Genomic DNA, 23,799 nt, shown 5'->3' with positions numbered 1-23,799 from the left:
AACATTGTTTCTTTCATTTGCACAGCTACCGTAAATTGTGAGACAATGAATGTAAGTAATTAATTCACAACGCTGCCAAACAAGAACATACTGCCGTGTGTTTCCATCAACCTCATCGTCTGTTTGGAAAGATGATGGCACGGCAAATCAAAGGAGCTGAGGGTAACATTAGCCTGCATGACGTTTCTCCAGCTCTGCAGTGAGACTGAAGTCTCAGCATATGCTTAATGACCTCCAATATTATTGCCTGAAAGCACACTTTGCTGACTGGATCACTCTCATTTATCTATAATTAGCTGCAATATTGCAAGAGCACACGGAGCAAGTCCTATGTGCATTTATAGGATATTATGACAAGCTAAGAGCATAAAGTAGCTGCCACACACAGAGACACACACACATCCTCGTGCACGGACACACTCACTGTGCATACATCGTACCTATGGACTTTTGCTTCTTTATGGTGCCCTTCTCAGGTAAGCCCAGGAAGGGTCCCGGCACAGTGGGCGGCACCACTGCTACTCCCTGGCGGTCGTGATACATGGACTGAAAATCAGAATGTTGTTCACATAACAAGAAATACACACTTTTCATTCATTCTCTGATGACTGTGACCAACATTGGCAGCATCAAAGCACAGCGATCAGAGATGCAATGATGGTGGTCCGAGCAGATTCTTCAGCTCAGAGAGTTTCGGCCTCGTTAGCTGCTGTCAGGACATTCACACCTCGAGATTAATTCAGGTCACACCTTCTCACCTGTGAGTCATTTCCCCACCTGACCAACATGTTTTAGTCACATGATTCACAGTGTAAATAGTTGTGAAACCATGTGGGGAGGGGAGTGTCAGGTATGTGACACCTGAGTTGTTATTTATTAATGTAAAGCACTTTGGTCAACCCAGGTTGTTATAAGGTGCTATATAAATAAAAGTGACCTTGACCTTGACCTGAACCCAAAGTAGGTTCTGCACATCGGAAGCTTTCTACACACGAGTCTACTGGGATGACGTTATCGACGCGCGCCGCTGCAGCACAGCTCATTACATTACATTACGGTCATTTTGAAGACGCTTTTATTCAAAGCGACTTACAATAAGTGTGTTCCACATCGGTAGGCAAAAGAACTTCAGTTCACAAGAAATCATAAGTGCATTTCCTTCCAAAACCAAACAGCTAAGAGCATAACTAGTGCTAGAGTAAGTGCAGTAAGTTAGGAACCTAGACAAATGGGAAGACAATTTAGGAAACAAATAAGTGCGTAGACGTGCATTCACTCCGGTAAGGACGTCCGTCGTACTCAAAGTCGTCGTCCACGTCGTCAAAATCTGATAAATATCCTGCCATGTTGCACAAAACTAGCAGCAGCAAACTCTGTGTTAAGTTAGCCGACCGTCACAGAGCACGAAGTGAATGAGCTGTGCTGCAGCGGCGCGTTGATGACCTCATCCCAGTAGATGCGTGTGTAGAAAGCTATAAGCCCCCCCGATAGCCCCTAATAACAACAACACGGCAGCTCTGAGCTAACAGTGCAATAGTACGCGTTCATTCATTCATTGGTCTTAAAGTATTGGTGAAATAAAGACTGATAAACGCCTTATTTAGAAGCTGTATTGTCTCTGCCCTGTTCTCTCCCGTTATATGGATATACGCCGATCTCCAGTGATCTAAATATCTTCCGAAGGACGCCGACTTTCACCAAACTGTTATCGGTGAGTAGATTAATGTATTTTATGCCAGAAAACTTATCCTTTAAGAGTAGAGAGGCCCAGACATCAGTGTCCCCGACTACTTCCTCCAGTTCATCCAGGGTGACCACGAGCCGTTCCCATGCCAAACCAGAGACATAGGCTGTGTTCGAAACCGCATACTTCTCCTACTACTCATACTAACTTTTTGAGTTAGTAAGCGAGTTTGAGTAAGTGAGAAGTTCCCGGATGCATACTAGATTCTCTGAAATGTTGGGTATGCATCATGAGGTTACTACTCATACTCAAACTACCCAAGATGCAACGTAACGTGACGTCGCCGATCGTCATTTCCTGTCAAAACGGCAGTTTCAAGTTAGCTACAACGAGGGTAGGTTCACTTCCTGTTTTCAAAACAAAAGCACCAATTGTATGGTAACGGCTTTCCCTATGATAAAAGGCAACGGGTATTTTATTTTGTGAAAATAACAGGAAGTGCGTTGCTCACCTTGCTAGCTTTAGTAGCGCCAAATTTGTGGGAACAAAATTGTAAATAGCCGGTATTTTGTCAGGTTTTCAACACGTTGGGGATCTAAACGACTACTTTCTCTCCTGAAAATGTTTCAAATGTTGCTAAAGTTTACAGAGTTTAGAGCTTAAGGGAAATCAGCTTCAGGCCGGCTGATTTCGGCTCGGGCAGGAGCGAAATGCATTGTGGGTAAACGCTCTGCATACTGTCTGATCGATGAGTATGCCATATGGAAGTATGCGGTTTCGAACACAGCCATCATCTCTCCAGCGAGTCCCGGGCCGACCTCGGGGGCTTGTCCCAGTTGGTCGTGCCCGTTACACCTCCAAGGAAGGCGACCAGGAGGCGTCCTGATCAGATGCCGAGATCAATAAAATTGATTTTACTTTGGATTTGGTCTGAGGTAGAAGTTTAGGAGCTTCATGCAGCTCAGCAAAAGGCAGATTTTATCGTCTCACATGTGATATGTGAAAATGTCCCAACAACAGCTTAGAAACCTAAACCTCCCCACCAGCCAGAGAGGTGGAACACTCTCAAAAAACCGAGAATTAGGGGTCCAAGTGCTTTCTTTTTAAGCATTAAAAGGGACAGTTCGCCTCTTTTGACATGAAGCTGTATGACATCCCATATCAGCAACATCATTTCTGAACATCTTCTTACCCCCTGCTGCGTCCTGTGAGCAGAGTTCCAGCCTCGTTTAGGTGTTGATGAAGGTAGTCCGGCTAGTTGGCTGGGGTTTAAAAAATAAAGCCTTTTGCTTCTCAAAACAATATGTGTTCAAAAGAGTAATACATTTGCATCACAAAATGGTTCTCCAGGAAAAAGTTAGACCTCACAATCTCTTGGCCCTATTTTGTCTCCCTTCGTATCACTGCCTGCTGCCGCCCGCCGACAGTCGCGCCTGTTACGGTGTTTGCTGCTCGGAAGCAGGGGACTGCTCGGTCTGCACTTTGGTCTGCACGGTCTACACAGCACGCAAGATATTTCTGTTATTTTATCCACATAAAACAGTAAAAACTCAGTAAAAAGTCAGACCTCACAATCGCTTGGCCCTATTTTCTCTCCCTTTGTATCACTGCCTGCTGTGCAGACCGAAGCGCAGAGCGAGCAGTCCCCTGCTTCCGAGCAGCAAACACCGTAACAGGCGCGGCTGTCGGCAGGCGGCAGCAGGCAGTGATACGAAGGGAGAGAAAATAGGGCCAAGAGATTGTGAGGTCTGACTTTTTCCTGGAGAACCATTTTGTGATGCAAATGTATTACTCTGTTGAACGCATATTGTTCTGAGAAGCAAAGCGCTTTATTTTTTAAACCCCAGCAAACTAGACGGACTACCTTCATCAACACCAAAACGAGGCTGGAACTCTGCTCACAGGACGCAGCAGGGGGTAAGAAGATGTTCATAAATGATGTTGCTGATATGGGATGTCATACAGCTTCATGTCAAAAGAGGCGAACTGTCCCTTTAACATTTGGAAAGACACAAAGTTGAGTGTAAATGAAATGGAGAAAAAGTCTGAACCTGAAGACTAATGGAGAACATAATTATCATCATGTCAACAGAAGCAGAACAACTTGCTTCAGGTTCACGACTTGGACCCCTAAAAACTAGCAAAACAAGGTTTCTGTGCGCCTCCTTACATTCATATCAGTGGGCGTCACCAAGCAGCGACTGGACGGACGAGGTTTGATTGTGGCGATCTTCATGTCCACGGGCGAGGCCTTCTGGGCGTGCGTCATCTCTTCGACTTTATCTGCAAGACAAACCGAGCTGTAATCCGTGAGCGTCGACACCTCGGGGGTTGGGGGGGGGGGGGGGGGGGGGGCAGGGCTGAACTAGCACAGTCGCAGTGAGGCCCGGATGGGTCAAACACAAGCTGGTCATTCACAGCGGCCCTCCCATGTGCTTCCACACTGAGCTGCGGGTGAAACTGAGACGGGAAACACTGAAAAAACGTAATTCTTTAAAGAGCGGGGAGGGGGGAGGGCATGAAGACTTTGATGAAATGTGTCCAGCCTTGGAAGCCGTGCAAGCTTTTTCCCAAACAGCCGACTCAGAAGCATCATCCAAGTCTCAGAGTTACTCCCTCATTAAATGTAAAACAAGCAAAGGATGTGGAGTCTGTCAAGTTTGCCATTATCTTTATTTTATTTTATTTATTTTGAGCCTGCAACATGGGGGGGGGGGGAGGCCTCAACGGCAAATTTGGCAGATCTGAACTTTCCCACTGGTGTGTGATGATACCCTGTGTTAAGAGTCCACCGAACCAGGGTTTTAGCTCAGGGAAGCTACATGCTAGCCCTGATCTGCCCTGTCACTGTGTGTCGCCTCCCTTGCTACCTCTGAGCAGGATGTAGAAAGCTTCCATGCATTAAGGTAGTGATTACTTAGAGTGACTTGGAAAACAATCCTCTTCTTCTGCGCATCTACACACAGAGGAGAGGAGAAGGGGAGGAAAGACCATCAATGACCTTAGCTACAGTCAGAAGGACACACAAAACAGCAGAAAGATGCACATTTCCCCTCTCTGTCCGATCTGCCTCCCGGTGTGGACCGAAGATGCAGCATAAACCGCACAACATGCAGCACGGTTGCCCTGGAAACCTCTCTGTGAGTGAAACATTCGCCTCCTCCTCGCAGGAAAACACACACAGAAAAGGATGAAACCAACACCGACTTACTGAAACTAACATGCACAAACACACGGTCGGTCAAATGTTTTGTGATTCCTCATGAAGTCGGTGGAATTTTTATCAACAGCAGCTGATAAAAGACGTCACACAGTTGTTGTTTTTTTTACTGATTTCTGCTGAGTTTTTAACATCATTCTCTGCTTCACCAACAGTGTGAACGCTATTTAATAAGAGCTGTCCCGTATCATTCAAACAGTTATTAAAGGGATAGTTCGCCTCTTTTGACATGAAGCTGTATGACATCCCATATCAGCAGCATCATTTCTGAACATCTTCTTACCCCCTGCTGTGTCCTGTGAGCAGAGTTCCAGCCTCGTTTTGGTGTTGATGAAGGTAGTCCGGCTAGTTGGCTGGGGTTTAAAAAATAAAGCGTTTTGCTTCTCAAAACAATATGCGTTCAACAGAGTAATAGATTTGCATCACAAAATGGTTCTCCAGGAAAAAAGTCAGACCTCACAATCGCTTGGCCCTATTTTCTCTCCCTTTGTATCACTGCCTGCTGTGCAGACCGAGCAGCAAACACCGTAACAGGCGCGGCTGTCGGCAGGCGGCAGCAGGCAGTGATACGAAGGGAGAGAAAATAGTGCCAAGAGATTGTGAGGTCTGACTTTTTCCTGGAGAACCATTTTCTGATGCAAATGTATTACCCTGTTGAATGCATATTGTTCTGAGAAGCAAAACTCTTTATTTTTTAAACCCCAGCCAACTAGCCGGACTACCTTCATCAACACCAAAACGAGGCTGGAACTCTGCTCACAGGACGCAGCAGGGGGTAAGAAGATGTTCATAAATGATGTTGCTGATATGGGATGTTACACAGCTTCATGTCAAAAGAGGCAAACTATCCCTTTAAGCCCCTAAAATGCTCATCTATATGTTCCTGAGAAAGTTTTAGCTAATAGATGGCTTTAAATGTTGTCTCTGGGCGTGATTCTCACTTTCATTCAGTGAGCGGGGCTCTAAGAATATGCCAATCTGTCCCCATCCCCAAGCCGTATACGTCACATTTAAAATAAAAATGATCTGAATCTGTTGGTGTTGAGGGTCCTGAGAAATCAATGTGTGCTGTACTGCTATCATACGCTGATATAAAAAAAAGAAAACATTTACCTAATAATTAAACAGAATTAAATAAATTATTTACACGTTTTAGATCCTTAAAATCTGCAGCTACTGAGCATGTAAAAGTGATTAACGTTACGTCTCACGTGGTGAACACAAGCCTAAGTTATAGATATATCAGTTAGAATTTATCGTTTTTTTTCTGTAAAGTGGGGCTGCACGGTGGTGTGGTGGTTAGCGCCATCGCCTCACAGTTCACAGGTTCAATCCCCTCCTGGGGCGTTTCTCCCCGTGTGTGCGTGTATTCTCTCCGGCTTCCTCCCACCGTCCAGAAACATGCATGTTAGGTTTATTAGTGACTCTAAAATGGTCCCTAGGCCCGTGGGTGTGTGTCTGGTTTGTCTCTGTGTGGCCCTGTGATGGAGTGGCGGCCTGTCCAGGGTTTAACCCCGCCTCCTGCCCGATGACCGCTGGAATCGGCTCCGGCCCCCCCCACGACCCGACAGTTGGATCAAGCGGGTAAAGAAGATGGATGGACGGACGGAAATGTAAAGTAAGAACTGATGTTAAATAAACAGATTTCTGTTGGAGTATAGAATCTTCTTAATGATGAGTTAAAATATATTTAAATCTAAAATAATTGGCAATAATAATGTAAAATGATAATATGGTAGAATATGTGGCTGTACTGAGATGAACATAAATAAGCTTTGGTTTAAGATGCACATAAACAGGAATAAATCCAAAAGTTTCTCCCTTTCGGTTGGAGGTCAGTTCAGATTCTGCAGCGCTCCTTTTAGGTGAACCGCCCCTTTAACAGCAGAACCAATCAGCTTGTGAGCGGCGCAGACCCCGAGCTGACTCATGAAGAAGAAGACGTATAAAACGGTGATGCTGAATCGAGGAGACATCTTTCCGTTTGACATCACGACGACATTAAAACATGCAGCAACAACATTTACATCACAGTGACGTTCAGAACAGCTGGAATCAGAAACAAGTCGGAAACCATGCAGCTATAATACGGGTGCAGCACCGTGTGGTTTGTCTGCAGGAGCCAGTCAGACAAATCAAATGCTTCCAAAGAAAATAAACACTGTTAGTTCATCACAGTGGGGTGCGGGAGGACATAAATCAGACTTAAACATGCCCACAGTAACTTACCACCCTTCTTTTTCCTTAGAGTTGCTTAAGAGGTGACAGATAAAAACATTTCTGAGTCTTCAGAGCACATCAACAACCTCAATCCATCTAACAGGAGGGGAACAAACTTTCCAGGATCATTTTTAGCTGTTTTAATGTGTGCAAAAAACAAAAATATTCGTTTGCTTTGTCCTCCTGCAGCATCCCACAGCTAACATGAAGCGATTCAGTGAGGAGCAAACGTCTTCATCCGCTCCTCATTGTGAGAATGCTTTAAGGCATTCTCACTATTAAGTTCCTGTTTCTCTTTATTATTATAATTCCGCCAGTTTTCGGCACCTAACTACTCCTGCATACTTTCAGCTATTTCTACAATTTGGGTATCAAAACGTTCAGCTCTTTCGGCAGATTCATGCTATCATTTTTGGTGTTTTTAACATTTACACTTTTTAAGATATTCAACTTTTATTCAAAATTTCCCGTCATTCAAATGAATGGAAACTGCTTTCAGCTCTTAAAATCATCTTCCTCTTTCCAACCTAACTGTTTCTGCATGCTTTCAGCTGGAGACATTATTCAAACTTTAAATGGGTCACAAGACATTCAGCTATTACCAATTGTTTCAGCTTTTTCAAATCTTCAGCCAATTTTGAAATATAACAGTTTTAAAAACATGAACATTTTGCTCCTTCTTGATTTTTATGAATGAGAACACAGTTGAGTGCGTGCTGATAAGTTTCAAATTTTTCAGTTTTTTCAAACAAATTCCTCTGACTTTCATACAGTTTAACTGACAGAAACAAATTATACCTTAAAATGTAGGAAAATTTGTCCTCTTTCAGCCGATGTAACTACTAAAGAGCTCACATTTACAGAATTTCAGCTATGAGCCTTCAACCGAGATCAACCTCTCAAATTCTCTGACTCACTCCAATGTTAAATTTGGTAGTACACAAAAATCACAAAATTCCTTCAACCAATACCTTAGCAACAGTTTTTACTGCTAAAATTGAACTATTTTCAGCTTTTTTAGCATGTTCAGCTATCCCCATTCAGCTCATAAGCATTCTCACTGCTGTTTCGCAGGAACGGCTGCTTCTAGTTTCTTTTATTTTGCTTCCAAGCAGCAAGACTTTCTATCAACGTTTTTAAAGTTTGAGTTCTTCAGGCTTTCTGAAGGTCTCTCAAAGCTTTTCTTTGGACTCTGGACCTCAACATTATCGAAGCAGCGTGAGAACGGAACAAAAAGGCAGCCGACATCCAAAGAAGAGCTTTGGGATGTCCTTCAAGAAGCCTGGAGAACTATTCCTGAAGACTCCTTAAAGAAAGGACAGAAAGCTCGTCTGAGAGGAGCTCAGAGCAGATGTTCACTTTAAAGCTGCTCAGAAACTCTGTTCCTGCCTCAGATTCTGGGTTTAGATCCATGTTTTCACTGGAAAATTCTGAAGGTTTTTCTTGTTTTTGTGGAAATGCACAGAAATGAGGGGTGGCTGAAGACCTTTCCACAGTGCTGCAGATGCCTGTTTCCCACCCCGGGTCCTCAGGGCGCACAGCCCTGCATGCTGCCCATGTTTTCTCGCTCCAACACACTTGATTCAAAGAAATGGGTCAGCTCTGTGAGCTCTGCAGAAGGCTGAAGACGAAAGACGAAGACTCGTTCATTTGAATCAGGGAGACGTGGAAACCGTGCAGGGCGGCGTGCCTTCGGGATCGGGGGGGGTCCGGGAAACACTGCTGCAGATGTTTCAAGTAAAGAGTGGAATGCAGCTGCAAATACAGAACTCAGAAAATCTAACTTCTCACTCATTTCACGAGTCTGTTTGTCACAGCTGAGGAGTTTTTTTTAGCTGTGAGAATATCCAGAAACTAACAGAACAGAAAGGAACCGGCAGAAGAGCCGGAGCACGGACCGTCCAAGCTGTAAAATACTGTCTCAGTGGAGGATGAATGGCCCCTTTACCTGAAAAGTAACGGTTTCAAACAGAAAATTTCACTTAAGGTGGAGCTGGAGCCCATTTACAACAGATCCAGGATGGTTTTATTCAGCCACGGGGGAGGCGTGCATGCTCAGAACACTCTCTATCTTTATTCATCCCACCATCACCAGGTAATAATGTGTTACTTATTTGATGATTTAACAGACGAAACAGAGACAGATGCAGTCTCAACAGGCCAAGCTTCCCTGGTTACTCTCTCCGTTTTACTTCCTTATTTCTTTGCCAAAGAAACACGTTGGGGATCTAAACGACTACTTTCTCGCCTGAAAATGTTTCAAATGTTGCTAAAGTTTACAGAGTTTAGAGCTTAAGGCAAATCAGCTTCAGGCCGGCTGATTTCGGCTCGGGCAGGAGCGAAATGCATTGTGGGTAAACGCTCTGTATACTGTCTGATCGATGAGTATGCAGTATGTAGTATGCGGTTTCGAACACAGCCTATGTTAGCTTCTTGGTGGTGTTTTTTCTTCTCTCCTTACTTTTCCCGGGTTTTGTTTTGTTCTGTTTTGTTGTTGAATGCGGCGCTAAAGTAACACGTCGCTGTCGCAGACGGCTGCGTCGCATCAGTCCCCATCAGGTCCGACTCATGTGGGAATGCAGACTGAAACAGTTCCCCTGGAGAAGGACAGTTCTCAGAACTGCGTTCTTAGAACGTCTCTGTCCGAATGCGGCCAATGTGACAGCTGCATTAATTTCACCGTGAAGCGGAGCAAACATCTGCTAACTAAACTATTCCTGAGTCATGAGAGGCTTCTCTCTCCTTCCTCCTTCTCTTTTTAACCTTCTTTCCTCCCCTCTTCCTCTGATCTTATCATCTCAGAATCGCTGACTTATCAGATGTGTCAGAAGGTGTTAGGATGACACAGCGTTTTCAATGCGAGGCACAGGGGCTAACCACACACACACACACAGATAAAACCAATAACTCAACCAAAAACAAGGGGCACTTTCACACTAGCATCATGTCTGTGTTCTAATTAGCTCCTTGCAGCAGCGGCAGCAGCAGCTGATGGGTGCAGGGGTTCGGGTGCAAGTCCTTCATGCATGACTGTAAAGGAGGGCAGGAGATGAGGAGGGCAGGAAAAGCACTTTTCTTCTTTCAATAAAGTCAAACTAAAGCAAAACGAAGAGCAAAAGCCTCATTCAGGAGCTGAATGTTGCAGTCAGGCAAAAAAAGGAGGCGCAGCGTTAACCGCTTACCTTTATCCACTATGGAGGGATTAACCAACCAATGAGAGAGAAAGGTGAAAGACCTGCTGTTAGACACGGACCTTCTGAAGCTGCCGTATGTGGGAAAACAAACCGAGACGCTCTTACCGAGTTCCTCCAGCTCAGAGGTCATGGACTTGGAGCGCATCGACAGGGCCGTGGTGGGGGCTCGCTTCGGGGGTGGAGGAGCTGCGGGAGACAGAGCCAGAGATGATGGAGGAAACAGGCCAGCGCTCTGTGGAACATCTGTGCTGCAAATTCACTTCGTTCAACCCTTCAGTTCCCCTCCAAACCCCAAACTACAAACCTCTGGAATGTCTGATAGATTCAGCGAGTTACAGAAAAACGTGCAAAACTGGACAAAAACCATCTGAGCGATAATTATTAATTCTGAAAAGTAAACAAATGCAGGTTAATCCAGCCTTATGAATGTTGTGTTCAAGGAAAATAACCTTCATTTTAGCTCAAATACACTTCAACAAACAAACGGGTCTCAGTTTGGTGCGTCCCCGGAAGATTTTCTGCTGGTTCTACAGTTTGGTCGGTGTGCTGAACACAGATTTAAGGCTCATTAAAATAAATCAGCTGACTTCCAGACGCAGTTATCTGCACAATTTGAACCCTTGAAGAAATCTTGTTCCATCCTGGAAAGATGCACTCGGTATATTTTATTGATCTCACTAAATAATCATGAAAATTCGAATAAAAACAAGCAGATGAATTCAAACTTAAAACAATTAGTGCTGCCTTTAATGACAGCTTTGTTAAAGGGATAGTTCGCCTCTTTTGACATGAAGCTGTATGACATCCCATATCAGCAACATCATTTATGAACATCTTCTTACCCCCTGCTGCGTCCTGTGAGCCGAGTGCCGCCTGCCGACAGCCGCGCCTGTTACGGTGTTTGCTGTTCGGTCTACACAGCAGGCAGTGATACGAAGGGAGACAAAATAGGGCCAAGAGATTGTGAGGTCTGACTTTTTCCTGGAGAACCATTTTGTGATGCAAATGTATTACTCTGTTGAACGCATATTGTTCTGAGAAGCAAAACGCTTTATTTTTTAAACCCCAGCCAACTAGCCGGACTACCTTCATCAACACCAAAACGAGGCTGGAACTCTGCTCACAGGACGCAGCAGGGGGTAAGAAGATGTTCATAAATGATGTTGCTGATATGGGATGTCACACAGCTTCATGTCAGAAGAGGCGAACTGTCCCTTTAACTGCCGTTTGTCCATTATTCATGTAAAACTTTGGCGTGCAGGATATAGTGACACGTCTATTATTTGCAGAATGGAACGGAACGCAAACTTCCCTGTTTTAAAGCCGGTGCTTGGTTTGTCCCTTCTAGGCTACTGTGGTAACCCGGTGGACGGGTGAGGAGGACGACCTGAAGCTTTCTGCTCCATTCTGCACCAATGAAATGATTACTCTATTTTCTAACCCGCATCTGAACATCACTGTCAGTCAGGATGTGTCCCCCCCTTCACAGATTCTCATCCGGAGAAGTTTCACCCTCGGTTCGTCGTACCTTTTTTGCGCGCCGTGTCCTCGGGGTCCAGATTCCGGCTCACCGTCACCACCTTGATCAGGAGCCGGTTGCCTCCCTGGCGGATCATGTTGACCACCTGCCTGTGGCCCACCTTCACCACGTTCTCCTTGTTTACCTGCCACACACACACAAAAAGGTTCAGCCATTAACAGATGACCATTAGCTTGAACTAATCGGAAAACATCTGGGCATGTTTAGCTCATTTAAAGCATCTAACCTACCTGGATATCTCAAAAACATCAAAGCTGTGCATGAAACCAAATCCAAACATTTCACACTAGAGTTTCATAACCTGCTCTAAAGGCCCACAAACCGAGGTTTATTACCCAGCCAGGGTCAGAACTGAGGAGGGTTGTAAACTGTCCAAATATCTGAAAACACTCGACAAAGAACCAGGAAGCCACAAAAAAATAGGGAAGCAGGAGTGTTTGTGACAGTCTTTCTTAATAAGACGCGTTGTTTGAAACATTCACACAGTCATATATCCAGAGCTGGAACTTTTCCTCGATAGAGATGTGAAACATGGTCGATATACCTTTCCATAGATTACATTCGTCCATCTTTTCACAGACAACAGAAACAGCCAATGATGACGAGAGTTGCGCCGCGCTGAGCCAATCACGTGGCTGGAAGAGAGCCATGCTAGCAGCCGTATTAAAACAGAAAACGAGTGTTCCCTAGGTGGAAAGACGCAACCCAAAGCTGAAGGGATGACATTGTTGATAAGAAGGGCCTGAACAGTTCGGTGGTGTGCAGGTATTTTGGTTGCCCTGCCAATGATGTCGAGCACATGGTCGGACAAAGACGGGGAACACCGCTAATCTTTTTCATCACCTGAAGACCGGAGGATACAAACGTTTACCAATGCAGCCGGAACAGGTGCTAATCTTCCCCCGATAAGCAGAAGACCACAGAGTCTGCTTCATTCAGCGCCGTGTGACACAACATCTGAGAGACACCGAGATGTTACACATGCAGCTTATTGTGTTGTTAAAGAGATGATACCAATAAGCAGAGTGGAAAATAAGGGGTTCAAGTGGATGCTGACAGTTATGGACCCGATATACATGTCGATATCAACTGATATAAAAAAGTGTGATACGACTTTTTCCCCATATATCCGAACAACCTGTTCTTTATGTTCAACTTGTACAAACTTTATTGTTGAAAACACGACATGTTCATGATGGACAGACGTGTCCCCGGAGGCTTCGGCCCTTTGACCCTCTGTGGTTCCTATCGAAGGTGCAAACAGGTCTTTGTTAGATGACTCAGTGGGGTCACATGGCACTGAAAGGATCAGATTATTGGCTAAATTACAATCAGAATGAGTTATTAAGGGTAATTCTCCTTGGATATATGGCAGTGAATGAATGGGATCAGAGGCACAAAGCGTGTCATACCCCGGTATGATAGGTGGCGCTGTACCCATTCCAGCTGTTGCTAATAGAGCCACTTCCTGTTGACCTCTTCACCACCAACAACAACAACAAACTCAGGCATTGGAGAAAGATGGAGAACGCAGAGCAAGATGAAGCTACATCCCTCTACATTTGGTCTGTGATGAGCTGCTTGTTGCACAAACGAGATGCACAACTCGGGCTGCAGCGATACACTAATCTCACGATACGATTCGATACTATTCGATACGATACGATTCCATACGATTCGATTCCATACACTTACATAATTTTCTTAAAAAAAAAGGGACAGTGTGATTTGACATGAATCGTTGCTGATTGGACTGGTTATCCAACCTTTGAAACGGAAGGAAAACACCGCCAGACAAACAGAAACAAACGAACATGTCACAAACGTGAGAGCTGTGCACTTTATATAACATTTTTATGAACTAATTTATCACAGTTTTGTATAATGTCACTCCCTGGCATTGTATTGTTTGATATTAATGTTCTGTGTTTTCACTAGTTGTAACGTCTGACTTTTCAATAGAGTTTGCTTTAAAAAATTTAAAAAAAAATTAAAATCGATACTTTATCGAGAAACGAAATATCGATATATATCGCAGTATCGATATAATTGCTCAGCCCTATGCACAACGGAGCATGCGCAGAACGCAAAGTCTGATTCACCACGCGCTTCAGCGTCTGCAAGCAGGTTTAGAGTGACTTTCAACCCAGTTATCTCGGGGTCTGAATCCGATCCAATTTCTTGTCCGTTTAAAGGGATAGTTCGCCTCTTTTGACATGAAGCTGTATGACATCCCATATCAGCAACATCATTTAGGAACATCTTCTTACCCCGCTGCGTCCTGTGAGCTGAGTTCCAGACTCGTATCACTGCCTGCTGTGTAAACTGTGCAGACCGAAGTGCAGACCGAGCAGTCCCCTGCTTCCGAGCAGCAAACACCGTAACAGGCGCGGCTGTCGGCAGGCGGCAGCAGGCAGTGATACGAAGGGAGGGAAAATAGGGCCAAGAGATTGTGAGGTCTGACTTTTTCCTGGAGAACCATTTTGTGATGCAAATGTTTTACTCTTTTGAACGCATATTGTTTTGAGAAGCAAAACGCTTTATTTTTGTGGCCCCAGCCAGCTAGCCGGACTACCTTCGTCAACGCCAAAACGAGGCTGGAACTCTGCTCACAGGACGCAGCAGGGGGTAAGAAGATGTTCAGAAATGATGTTGCTGATATGGGATGTCATACAGCTTCATGTCAAAAGAGGCAAACTGTCCCTTTAAGGTGTATACATGCACTCAATAACTCAGTCTTATTGTAATTTAGCCAATAATCCGATCCTTTCGGTGCCATGTAACCCCACTGAGTAATGGGACGTCCAGCGTTTCCCAAACAAATAATGCTACAGCTGCGACATGTGATCTCAGGGCGAGGCAGAAAGCTTTCCACACAGTTTCAACTCCTCAGCAGAGCAGAGAAGAATGTTAAAAGATGGATCCTCACAGTAAAACTATTCTCAGCGTTTTGTCTAACAGAGAAAGGGAGGAAGCAGAGGCCCAACGCCCCCCCCAGAATGATTAAGCTGATACGACATATCTGTGATAGGCCTGCAGTACCGGCCGATGATGTCTGAGGCTCTGCTGCGTGTTCCGTCGTGATGAAAGTTAGTTAACTATGTGTTCTTTGTCAGAGCAGGTGAGTAACAGTTCAATCTCTGAAATTAGATTTCTTCTCACTTTTATGCTGAAGACAAAGTCTTTCATCACTAAGACGACTTCAATAAAAAGCTAAGAAATTCCATTTAAAGCGGCCTTAGAAATGCAAATGAGACGAAGGTGAGGTGTTAGCGCTTCTGCTAATCTCCATCGCTGCTGTATTCCTGATGGAGATCCACGGCCCCTGCCTTCAAAGACAACCGGACAAAGCTGCTTTACTTTTTTTTTTTTTTTTCGGGTGGCAGCAGCTCGCATTAAAGGGATAGTTCGCCCCTTTTGACATGAAGCTGTATGACATCCCATATCAGCAATATCATTTCTGAACATCTTCTTACCCCCTGCTGCGTCCTGTGAGCAGAGTTCCAGCCTCGTTTTGGTGTTGATGAAGGTAGTCCGGCTAGTTTGCTAGGGTAACGAAAATAAAGCGTCTTGCTTCTCAAAACAACATGCGTTCAACAGAGTAATACATTTGCATCACAAAGTCGTTCTCCAGGAAAAAGTCAGACCTCACAATTGCTTGGCCCTATTTTCTCTCCCTTCCTATCACTGCCTGCTGCAGCCTGCCGACAGCCGCGCCTGTTACTGTGTTTGCTGCTCGGTCTGCACTTCGGTCTGCACAGCAGGCAGTGATACGAAGGGAGAGAAAATAGGGCCAAGCGATTGTGAGGTCTGACTTTTTCCTGGAGAACGATTTTGTGATGCAAATGTATTACTCTGTTGAACGCATATTGTTCTGAGAAGCAAAACGCTTTATTTTTTAAACCCCAGCCAACTAGCCGGACTACCTTCATCAACACCAAAACGAGGCTGGAACTCTGCTCACAGGACGCAGCAGGGGGTAAGAAGATGTTCAGAAATGATGTTGCTAATATAGGATGTCATACAGCTTCATGTCAAAAGAGGCGAACTGTCCCTTTAAAGGGCTTGTGTGTGTTTCCTCGTGGAGGTCACGGTCACCAGCAGACTGCGCACAGCTCATATTGTAATACAGCCTGGATCCACCCCCCCGTGCTGTTCGTGCAAATGAACACACACTCAAACATTTTCTGCTTCCAAACACACACGCATGCCCTCGTGGATGCTTTTTGATCTCATTACTGCTCGTCTAATTGAATCCGAGCGCTGCTGGACTGCTCCTCTCATCTCCTCTGGTTTCCTCTGGCCCCGCCTCCCCTCCTCCGGACAGGTTGGAGGCGGGGTCAGATGACAGCGAGGCCGGCCCGGAGCGACGCGGTGGACCGGTGGACGGGACGAAAGGGACAGAAGAGGGCAGAGAGCCAGAGTTGAGAGCTCTTTAATTCGGCTTTTAATCTGACAAACACTGGCGCAGCGACAATGTAGGTTTTAGTGATTAGAAAGAAACACTCGGACAGCTGTTTCAGCATGACCTCATGCTCGTTCCCTTATAGATGCAGCCTTATATAATCTGCTTTCTACTGTGTTACGTAACAAAGGATGGACTCACACACTCACACACAGACTCACGTGAATATACAAACACTCGCGAATCGTTTCTTCTGCCAAAGCCTATTTGGATCCGCCGCAGAGAGGATTCACAAAGAACCAGGACGCTTTTCACGACAGGGACGACGTGGTGTAAGAAAGCTGCTCACATCTCTGTCTTCAGGGGCTCACATCTTATCATGTTTTCTTTTGTAAATATGCTAAATTTTTTTACTCAATGAGCTTAGACACCATGAAGGAGTTGGTAGTTGTGCCTCTGATGTCATTTGACCTACATTTTGGAACATTTTTCGCTCTCTCTGATCTGTATTTTTCCCTCTCTCTTGTATTTAGAGTGAACATTTAAGACTGGAGGGATGTTGGAACGACAGAAACACTTGTTTTTAGATATCATAATTCACATTATAGGAGCACCTGAAGCGCAGAAAATTCTAATTCTAACACGAGGAGCTCATTGAGGTTTTCTGCAGCCTCACAGTCAGAAGGATTTTATATATTTGTGAGGATAAAGCTGAACATCCATAGGACCACAGGACGCAGCAGGGGGTAAGAAGATGTTCATAAATGATGTTGCTGATATGGGATGTTACACAGCTTCATGTCAAAAGAGGCGAACTGTCCCTTTAAGTGGTTCATCTGGATATACTTGTATGACCTTCGATGGGCCGAAGGAAAATGGTTGGGATTAAAACAAATTTCTCATTTAATTTAACTTTCAGACTGCTAATAAATGCAAAGTAATGGAGCTCGGAGGAGAGTTGCTGCTTCGGCACACTGAAAGGAGCCGCTCCAGGTGGTCAGGATGCCACCTGGACAACTATCTGGGGAGGTGTTCCGGGCCTGTCCCACTGGGAGGAGGCGTCTCTACTTCAGACTGCCGAAAATGCCAAAAATAGATCAACAGAAAACAAAAGAAATACATTAAAGTTGGCATTGGAAAAACTTTAAGATAAAAACATCAGCACATCTTATACATTCATACTTACTTATTTCTTACGCTTCATTGTATAACTTCCTTTAGGGATGAATTAAGTATTTTGTCTAGGGCTGGGCGAGTTAACTCATTATCGCGTTAACTCGTTAGTTATTTAATGCTGATAAATACTTCATTGTGCATTAACACAGGTTCGTTTTTTTTTTCTTCCATTTTTTTTAGGGCTTTTGTGCCTGTAATGGATAGGAAAGTTCAGAGAGACAGGAAGCGAGGGGCAGAGAGAGGGGGAACAACACGCAGCACAGGACCATCTGATGTGGGACTTGAACCGGGGCCAGCTGCAGCGAGGACTATAGCCTCTGTACATGTGGCGGCTGCTCACCCCACTACGCCACGGACCACCCCTGTTTTATTATTTATTTTATTTTGTAAAAGTCTGCTGCTCACAGGCTTTTATTTTGTAAAAGTCTGCTGCTGTCTGCTGTGGAACAGGAAAAGAAAGTCATCGGCGGATCCACCAAACATGGAGAAGGGTACGGAACTTTTACTCGGCCATTTTCATGTTAAAGTTCTTCCAGACGGCGGAGTCGACAGAACCAAAGTCATCTGTAAACACTGCCAAGTTGAATTGTCTTCTCAGCGTAGTAGTTCCAGTCTAAAATATCACTTAAAGCCAAAACACACAACTGATAGCAGCAAGTCATTCAAGGAAACAGACAGTGGAGCGAGGCTTCTACATAAAAACTACAGAAAGATGCTGATGTTAAAAGTGTGTTTGCACAACAAATGTTATGGCACTTTCATTCATATGGCAGCACATTTAAAATAAAGCTAAATGCTAAAAGCTATACGCTACTTTTGGATTCATTTTTGGATTCTGCGTACAAATGCGATTAATCGTGATTAATCAGGGAAATCATGTGATTAATTAGATTAAACATTTTAATCGTTGCCCAGCCCTAATTATTTATTTTTGTTTGTTTTATCTATTTATTTTCTTGGGATTTATTTGTTTTGTTTCAGTTTTTCTCATAATCTGATACACAGCTCTACTGTCTAAGGAAAAGGTTGCTTGGTCTGTTTATTTCATTTAATATTTTTATTTAATTGTTTAAAGAAACCCAGATGTCGATGTCCCAACATACCATATATGTTTCTGTTACATCCCTTTGTTCTTTTTATTTTATTTTTAATAAAAAATAAAGAAAAGAAAGTCCTTTCTGTATAGTTCTTTACTTGGAAACTTGATAAAGAATAAACATTTTAAATGTAAATCCTCTGAAACACTTTGGTGGTGCAACCTAATTGTTGCCCAGCCCTAATTTTTTAATTTAATTCATTTCAGCCATATTTAAGTCTCAGAACTTAAAGCATCTCTCAAATGTTGGTATTTTAACAGGATTAATATAGGAAAAATGGAGACGAGGACAGAAAGGATCCATCCTAATAGAGCTCCATCGTACGTCTGTAACTAACTGCTCCAGCTGCTCCTCTGGGAGGCTAATCAATGACTCCGTTATCAGTTTCATGCAGACGATTAGTGCTATCGATGTGTTTCCACAGTCAATGACTCCAGCGTGAATGTGGCCATTAAACACTGACACACAAATGGATCGCACATGTGAGAGATTTACTGGGAGATTGAGTGAGTGAGCGAGTGGATTTTCTGTTCGGCTGGCGTCTGACGGCCACAAACATCAACCGCAAGGAGGAAAAACAACAGTGAACCAGCAGCTTTACGGCTGAAAATAAACAGTTTAATCAATAGCACACCAACACACACACACACGCCACAAATATAACGTGCAAAAGCCGGCGTTCAGCAGAAGGGCCTATTCAGAAGCCATTATCATTATCATAACCATTACAACAGTTCCACAGCATTAAGCATCACCCGGACCATTTAGCTGAGCACGGCCAGCACTGAATCTAATCACTCAATCCAATCTGGTCTGATGTGAATTTTCCTGCCTGACTCGCTGTCAGCCGCTAATCTGATAAATCAATTATAATCTGAGCTGTGCTGCGATGACAGACTGCTAACCCGAGCCTGTCAGAGCAGAGCGGGACGCCTCAGTGTAGCTACCGTGCAAAAGGTGCTTGTTGCTCTATCTCCTGCGTCCTGTGAGCAGAGTTCCAGCCTCGTTTTGGTGTTGATGAAGGTAGTCCGACTAGTTGGCTGGGGTTTAAAAAATAAAGCGTTTTGCTTCTCAAAACAATATGCGTTCAACAGAGTAATACATTTGCATCACAAAATGGTTCTCCAGGAAAAAAGTCAGACCTCACAATCGCTTGGCCCTATTTTCTCTCCCTTCGTATCACTGCCTGCCGTGCAGACCGAAGTGCAGACCGAAGTGCAGACCGAGCAGCAAACACCGTAACAGGTGCGGCTGTCGGCAGACCATTCTTATCATTAAAACTGTATCTTTAATGTTTTTCATCTATCTTCTGTTTCGTGGGTCCTGCTGTTTCTCTTCCATCCATCTTTAGAACAGTTAGCCTTTATATTATAGAGGCACGGTGGCCAAGTGGTAAGGCGTTGGTCTCGTAAACCAAAGATCATGGGTTCAACCCCCATCCATGCCTTCATCCAAGCTTATTAATGTGTGTTGACACTCAGTGGGGTCTCATGGCTCTGAAAGGATCAGATTATTGGCTAAATTACAATCAGAATGAGCTGAGCAAGGGTAATTCTGCTTGGATATATGGCGGTGAATGAATGGGGTCAGAGGCACAAAGCGTGTCATACCCCGGTATGATAGGTGGCGCTGTACCCATTCCAGCTGTTGCTAATCGAGCCACTTCCTGACTGTGAGAAAGGACCCTGAAGTATCTAAGTGTCAGCCATGATTAGAGCCGGTCGACTCCTCTCGATGTAAAGGAAAGAAGCGTCAGTGTTTATCGTCTCCTTCTCCTAAGGAAGCTCTGAGTCTGTTGGAAAAGTAAAACAAAATTACCTCTCAACGTCTTTTCCTTGACTTCATGGAAAACATTGTGGAGTTCAGGAAAGATTAAAGATAAAAAATTGGGATTTAGGGAAAGAAAAACCAGGCTGCGCTGGGAATTAAACTGAGTGTCTGCAGCACTGAAACTACGAATGTTCAATAAATATTCCAGAAAAGTGCTTTAGATACTCGTCTATTTCAATCTTATCACATTGAAAATGATCTTTATATCATATTAGGTATAATATATAACATATAAAATGACTTTATTGTGAAGGTTTGTGACTGAAAAAGGTGAAATATGGTGCTGCAACAGGCGGCTTACGCTCACCCTCCTGTCCTCATCTCCATCCCACAAGAATCACAGTTGGCACGACTGGATGAAAATAATGGAGCGTTGCGATTGAAATTGGAGCTGCGAGGATTTGTGGGACAGAATTATCTCCTTCCTTTCATGAAGGATGGGCCGGTGAATCCTGAAGGAGATAACTAAGAAAGCATCTGAGCTCGTTTTCCTCAGCATTTAGAGAATTAGAACAGCTCTTATCATGGCTGCTACTCAGAGACTTACAGGTCAGTCAGAGAGCTTCCTGAGTAAAATAGACTTTTGGATTCGGTAACCAAGTCTTTCTCCATTCTGGGGCCACAGTTCCTCGTGCAATATTCAATATCAAAATGCAGTAATATTCAGAGCAGCTATGAATAACTTTCATTGTCTTTACTCTTCCTGCAGACAATCTGAGGCCCGGAGAGTGAGCGTGAGCGACCATTCTTATCATTAAAACTGTATATTTAATGTTTTTCATCTATCTTCTGTTTCTCTTCCCTCCATCTTTAGAACAACTGCCCTCTACATTATAGCGGCATGGTGGCCAAGTGGTAAGGCGTTGGTCTTGTAAACCAAAGATCGTGGGTTCAACCCCCATCCATGCCTTCATCCAAGCTTGTAAATGTGTCACATGGCTCTGAAAGGATCAGATTATTGGCTAAATTACAAAAAGAATGAGCTGGGCGAGGGTAATTCTCCTTGGATATCTGGCGGTGAATGAATGGGATCAGAGGCACAAAGCGTGTCATACCCCGGTATGATAGGTGGCGCTGTACCCATTCCAGCTGTTGCTAATAGAGCCACTTCCTGTTGACCTCTTCACCAACAACAACAAACTCAGGCATTGGAGAAAGATGGAGAACGCAGAGCCAGATGAAGCTACGTCCCTCTACATTTGGTCTGTGATGAGCTGCTTGTTGCACAAACTCGATGCCCAACGGAGCATTCTCCATGGCGTTGTTTGTTTCTTTCTGACGGCGACAACAACAGGAATATCGTCTCCTTTGACTTCCGGGTCACGACCCCGAGAAAACATCTGGAGCATGCGCAGAACGCAAAGTCTGATTCACCACGAGCTTCAGCGTCTACAAGCAGGTTTAGAGTGACTTTCAGCCCAGTTATCTCGGGGTCTGAATCCCATCCGATCCAGTTCTTAGTCAGATTAAGGTGTCTACATGCACTTAATAACTCAGTCTGATTGTAATTTAGCCAATAATCCGATCCTTTCAGGGCCATGTGACCCCACTGAGTGTAATATGATAATGTTTTTCACTTCAACCAATTAAATGTGACGCAGTCTTTGTGCAACCACACACACGCTGAGCAGCATCTGTACGCTCATGCATACGGTCAGCTCGCATAAAGAGTAGCAACATGGAGCTGTCTGACTTCTCTGTGTTTTGTTCTCACAGAAAGCTGAAGTACATCAAAGCAGGCTCATTAAATACAGTAACATTCAGACAAACTATCCAAGTGTTGAAGAGACGCAGCAAAACGAGAGGAAGAAAATGAAGGATTGAAACACGATGGATTTAGGGAGGGGTGATTCTGATGACTCAGAGGCCTCAACTGATGAATCATGTAGCTGAAAATCAAACTGACAACGATAGCATATGTAAGGGCATGCACAGACACAGGGAGCACACACAAACACACTGCACGGAGAGTGGCAGCCCTGCTTCAATCCCAGCTTATCATCTCCAGCCCCCTTTTTCCTGGAAACAACAACAAGCGCACACGTTCAGACTCCTGAAATCCACCGTGATGCTCGGGTCAGTCGGTGGCCTAACGCAGGAAACACAGCACACAGTAGATAAGCCTCCCGTGCGGCAGAGAGGAGGACACTAATGGATAGTTTGTAGTGTTAACCAGCACTCTGCCCTACTGGCACAGATCCAATCGGTGGGTGGGCCAGCGTCACAGCCGCTGCCTGACACAGCGGCCCTCCGGCTGCTGACACATCCACACTTTGTTGTCACTGCGCTTAAATTGTTGCCTTCGATTTGTCAGTGAGAGCATACAATTTTCACTCTCTTATTGGTATTGAGAAAGTCCCTAACTCCTCTCTCTTATGGGTTGAATATCTGCCTGACTGTGACGTGTTGAGTAGCCAGTTTCCTGTAAACACTCTGTTTGCTTTCAACTGAATGATCAACTACATTTAACCCTTAATACCCAAAGGCTAAATTCCCTTTGTTCATCGTACAAATAGTTTTATTTGACCATTATCAAACCAGTCTCAGGCTGTGTTCGAAAACCGCATACTTCTCCTACTACTCATCCTAACTTTCTGAGTTAGTATGCGAGTTTGAGTAAGCAGAAGTTCCCGGATGCATACTAGATTCTCTAAATGTTGGGTATGCATCATGAGGTTACTACTCATACTCAAACTACCCAAGATGCAACGTAACGTGACGTTGCCGATCGTCATTTCCTGTCAAAACGGCAGTTTCAAGCTAGCTACAACGAGGGTAGGTTCACTTCCCGTTTTCAAAACAAAAGCACCAATTGTATGGTAATGGGTTTCCCTATGATAAAAGGCAACGGGTATTATATTTTGTGAAAATAACAGGAAGTGCGTTAGCTCACTGCGGCTAGCTTTAGTAGCGCAGAATTCGTGGGAACAAAATTGTAAATAGCCGGTATTTTGTCAGGTTTTCAACACGTTGGGGATCTAAACGACTACTTTCTCGCCTGAAAGTGTTTCAAATGTTGCTAAAGTTTACAGAGTTTAGAGCTTAAGAGAAATCAGCTTCAGGCCGGTGATTTCGGCTCGGGTAGGAGCGAAATGCATTGTGGGTAAACGCTCTGCATACTGTCTGATCGATGAATATGCCGTATGCAGTATGGAAGTATGCAGTTTGCAGGTATGTAGTATGTAGTATGTAGTATGTAGTATGTAGTATGTAGTATGCGGTTTCGAACACAGCCTCAGTCTTAGTTCTGCTGGACCTGAGTTGAACATGTGATCTTATGACAGAGGTTAGAAGACTGGGTGGGAATCTCTGGTCGTGCTTCAAACTGGTTCAAGTCCTATCTGGAGGACAGGAAGTATTTTGTTGAAATCGGTAACTGTGTCTCAGACCAAATGGCTGTGACCTGTGGGGTTCCCCAGGGGTCAATCCTGGG

General features: G+C 44.4%; 1 protein-coding gene, 1 long non-coding RNA gene and 2 other non-coding genes across 9 annotated transcripts in view; 3 read left to right on the top strand and 1 right to left on the bottom strand.

The window, feature by feature from the left end:
- shank2b (SH3 and multiple ankyrin repeat domains 2b) overlaps positions 1-23,799 on the bottom strand; it is a 386,266-nt gene that overhangs the window by 28,396 nt on the left and 334,071 nt on the right. For 3 of the 5 annotated variants that reach the window (XM_075468215.1, XM_075468221.1, XM_075468238.1), the window contains 4 exons: positions 11,847-11,982; positions 10,424-10,504; positions 3,855-3,967; positions 441-546 (listed from right to left, as the gene is read on the bottom strand). In XM_075468215.1, the coding sequence (XP_075324330.1) occupies positions 441-546; positions 3,855-3,967; positions 10,424-10,504; positions 11,847-11,982 (436 nt within the window). Of the gene's footprint in view, positions 1-440; positions 547-3,854; positions 3,968-4,601; positions 4,641-7,133; positions 7,158-10,306; positions 10,316-10,423; positions 10,505-11,846; positions 11,983-23,799 lie in introns of all 5 variants that reach the window. The other 2 variants (XM_075468249.1, XM_075468229.1) reach the window with 2 other exon arrangements.
- LOC142380532 (uncharacterized) lies at positions 16,214-18,559 on the top strand. Of its 2 annotated transcripts, none has more exons than XR_012769873.1 (3): positions 16,214-16,595; positions 16,797-17,009; positions 17,183-18,559. It is a non-coding gene; the product is annotated as an uncharacterized LOC142380532 (long non-coding RNA). The 2 variants fall into 2 exon arrangements; XR_012769892.1 differs by having other exon boundaries at positions 16,214-16,654.
- Positions 19,912-19,983, top strand: trnat-cgu (transfer RNA threonine (anticodon CGU)). The gene has a single exon. It is a non-coding gene; the product is annotated as a tRNA-Thr (tRNA).
- Positions 21,205-21,276, top strand: trnat-ugu (transfer RNA threonine (anticodon UGU)). The gene has a single exon. It is a non-coding gene; the product is annotated as a tRNA-Thr (tRNA).

The sequence above is a fragment of the Odontesthes bonariensis genome, chromosome 1, assembly GCF_027942865.1.
Source record: "Odontesthes bonariensis isolate fOdoBon6 chromosome 1, fOdoBon6.hap1, whole genome shotgun sequence".
NCBI lineage: Eukaryota > Metazoa > Chordata > Actinopteri > Atheriniformes > Atherinopsidae > Odontesthes > Odontesthes bonariensis.
The sequence above is the reverse complement of the archived record's forward strand: the minus strand, read 5'-3'. Positions and strand labels throughout refer to the sequence as shown.